This window comes from Arachis ipaensis, chromosome B03 (genome assembly GCF_000816755.2).
Source record: "Arachis ipaensis cultivar K30076 chromosome B03, Araip1.1, whole genome shotgun sequence".
In the NCBI taxonomy this organism is placed as follows: Eukaryota; Viridiplantae; Streptophyta; class Magnoliopsida; order Fabales; family Fabaceae; genus Arachis; species Arachis ipaensis.
The window spans coordinates 38,382,571-38,385,982 of record NC_029787.2 but is presented as its reverse complement, the minus strand read 5'-3'; the positions used below and the strand labels follow the sequence as shown (position 1 = coordinate 38,385,982).

The 3,412-nt window shown below is 35.9% G+C and overlaps 1 protein-coding gene across 1 annotated transcript in view; it reads right to left on the bottom strand.

Annotated features, from left to right (window-relative positions):
- Positions 1 to 1,611, bottom strand: part of LOC107630350 (protein SMAX1-LIKE 4-like) — a 4,977-nt gene extending 3,366 nt beyond the window's left edge. The window contains exon 1 of the mRNA XM_016333451.2: positions 54 to 1,611. Coding sequence (XP_016188937.1) covers positions 54 to 1,273 — 1,220 coding nt within the window. The 5' untranslated portion in view covers positions 1,274 to 1,611. The remainder of the gene's footprint in view (positions 1 to 53) is intronic.

The window sequence follows — 3,412 nt, the reverse complement described above, 5'->3', positions numbered from 1 at the left end:
ACTGCTTCCTAAGCATGTTTAAGAAAGTAATTAAGGGAATGAGATGATTATACCTGGAAGTAGCATGGAGAGTCAAGGCAAGTCGAGCTGATGATGGAACAGGAACAGGCTGAAGAGCCCAGTGGTTCTCAAGAGGTGGCTCCCTTCTTTGACACTTTATATATGTTTGGTAACTCGCTGTTCCCATTAGCCACACCTTCTTATTATTACTATTCTTTTCATTAAACAACTTCCCAATCTCTTGTACTACATGTTCAACTTCTCCTCCTCCTTCACCTTCCACCGTCCACTTCAAGTCCCCAACATAGAAAATGGCACCTCCTCCTTCTACTTTTCTCTTCAGTGCTGCGAGCTTCATTTCCACTTCCTCCCTTTTCATCTGCCCTGAGAATTGGAACTTGATCAACTCTGTGTTCTTCAGCTCATCAGGTACATGGCCTCTTTCAAGCTTCACCATCAGTTCCGCCATCACTGCCTCGCTTATCGACAAAGAGTCGCCAACTATCACAGTGTTCCTCTTCTTGCTTAACAGCGCATTAAGAACCGCCATCATGTCTTCCTTGTTGCAAGACTTGTGCTGAGGGGAAAACAGCATTGCTGAAGATGGAAGGTACTCAGAAGAATTACCACCCAAGAAATGATGGTGCTGGTGCTTGAGGGTCTGCCTGAGAGTGCTGAAAGTGTTGGTGTTGTTGGAGTAGAAAACAGAACAAGGTCCAGCAGCAGAAGAGGAATGAGAAGTTGGAGAAGAAGAAGAAGAAGAATCTTCAATATTAGTCTTAACAGCGGTGCTGGAAAATCCAGCTTCTCTCATGACCCGACTAACAGAAGGATCATCAAGAATGGAAATAATAAGGTGTTCAAGCTCAACTTTGATAGCAAGAAGAGGCTGCTGTTGGTGCTGCTCAATGCAGCCACGTCGCTGGTGAGCCTGGGCTCGTTTAAGCGCAGCAATGAGAGCATTGGAAAGAGAGGGATTAACGCTGAGAAAGTTAGGCGGCGTTGGCGTTGTGGTAGGGAGTCTATTGAGAGCGACATTGAAGCAAAGCTCAAGCGCCCTGCACTGAAGAGGGTGTTGCTGGTGGTTGGGAAATTGAGATCTGAGGCATGCTCGGCGGAGAGAGCTGGCTCTCAGAGACAGCAAAGTGGCGGCCACGTGGAGAGGGGTCACCTGTGCATGGCCTCTCCTACGCGCCAACACCAGCGCGTGCTTCACCACTGAAGCCGCCTCCGCTGTGAGCGTCTGTTGCAATGTACAACCTCCTGAGCGCATAACTTGCTAACAACACACCCCCCCTCACCCCTCCCCCCCTTAAGAATACTAATCTCAACTTTCTCTCTCTTTTTCTTCTTATGCTCTTCTTTTCCCCTCTCTCCAAAACACCCCCCACTCTATTTCTCAGCTTCCCTTTGGTTGCTACTTTGGCGTAAGCTTCAACGGAATAATGCGCACTGCACTAACAAAGAGGAATGGAAGTTTTGTTAAGGGCTTTGAAATGCAAGACTACTAGGCCTTACTCGCTTCTTTATACTTCTTCTCGCTTATTTTGTTTTTTATTTTATTTTATTTTTACTCTTTTGCTTTTAGTTTAAACGTTAAAGACGCAGCTTTTTCTTTACTTTTTATTTCCACTTCGTTCCTCTCTTTCTTCTCTTTAGTAGCCTAGAGTTATTATAGAGTTAATTATTCTCTATATTCATAACTATTTATTATCAATTTCTTACTTAAATAAAAAACAACATGCGGTTACAAATATTCTTTGAAAAGAGAAGTAATGTGTTAATTGAGGTCATTCCATTTTTGAGATATTATTTGATGTAATCTTTCGGACCTTATTATTAAAAAAAAAAAGAGAAAATTGACGCAGTGCATATATATGTATAAAGAGATATATATAAAGCTGTTGTTGATTGCAGTCATATCTTCTGCCTATAGATGAAATAGCAATATTATGCATGCATGTTGATCATTATTGTCATGCTACAAAGGGGGGCATAAAACTATTTCATTCTCTGTTGATTGATTATATAACATATACATTATGTATGGTTAAGTTCCTAGCAAATAATATAATTTCTGAGGTTAGTTGTTGTTTAAGAAATCAAATTAAATAATTGGAGCAATAGCACTATATAATGGGGACCCACAACTCAAAATATTTTTTTACTTGGGGTCACAAGAAGAGTAGAGGACATACCCTACTTATTCCACATCATCCTTTGAATAGACAGACAAGCCCAGCAGAAATTCAAAAAAAGGTACTAAAGGAGAAAGGTGAAAAAGTTGGAAAGAAAAGAAACTAGTGTGATCAAAGATCAAAAGGAAAATAAAAAAAAAAAAGTTAAAGTGGTGGATTTATTAGAGTTGTACAGAGAGAATATAAATTTTTTTATAGTTATTTTTTATTATTTTATTATTCAAAATGTGGGTCTTAATTTTTTTAATCTCTCTTTCATTCTATAAGGTAGTGTTTGGTGAAGAGACAAAGACGGAAATACTGAGACTGAGAGACAGAGACTAAGAGACAGGGATTGAAATAAATCTCAGTATTCTGTTTGGTGTAAAATGGGAGACAGGAATTGAAATAAGAATGAAACTCTAATTTAATTTACACAAATGATAAAATTGGAATTAATTAATTGAAATGAAAGTATTTTAGGTATAAAATGTTATTAAAGTTTTAGTCTCCATCTTTAAAAATTTCAGTCCACTGTACTCCTACTTTTTGGAGATACTGAAATACTGAAATTTTAGAGACAAAGACAGAAATTTTAGTATCAGTCTCTGAACTAACAAACACGATACTAAGTCTCAGTCTCTGTCTCAGTACCTCAAAACAAACGCTACCTAAAAGAAAAGATTTGTAAACTTACATCTTTACCATATAATTCATCATATATATTTAACTTTTCTAACTTCCCTTTTTTACTCTCATTGATGTGAATAGTAATATTATCAATTAGTTCATATTAATTAGCAAGAGTGAATTAACTATTAGAAATGCTTTTATTAGCTTGAAATAAAAGATAGAATGTAATAAGGTAAAATACTGTTTTAAAATTGAAAAGTGTACAATTTGATTATTCAATTATTGAAACTGATATTTTGGTTTTGCTAATAATGTATTATTCTACTATTAACTCTTTTTTCAAGAATGTTGGCAAGTTCTTTTATGAATAAATGAGGTCTTGACTCTTGAATTTTAGTTTTTTAAAACAGAGTAAGTTAACACATGGAAAACAATTATGTTAGGTACCAAATGAGGAGTACACTCAAGTAGCCTCTTTTTTTAATATCTTTTAAAAAAAATGTCAATTCAAATTATCATAAAAAATATTTAAACTCTAATGATAAAAAAAAATTTAAAATTTAAAATCTATAATATATATATATATAATCAAATAATAATTA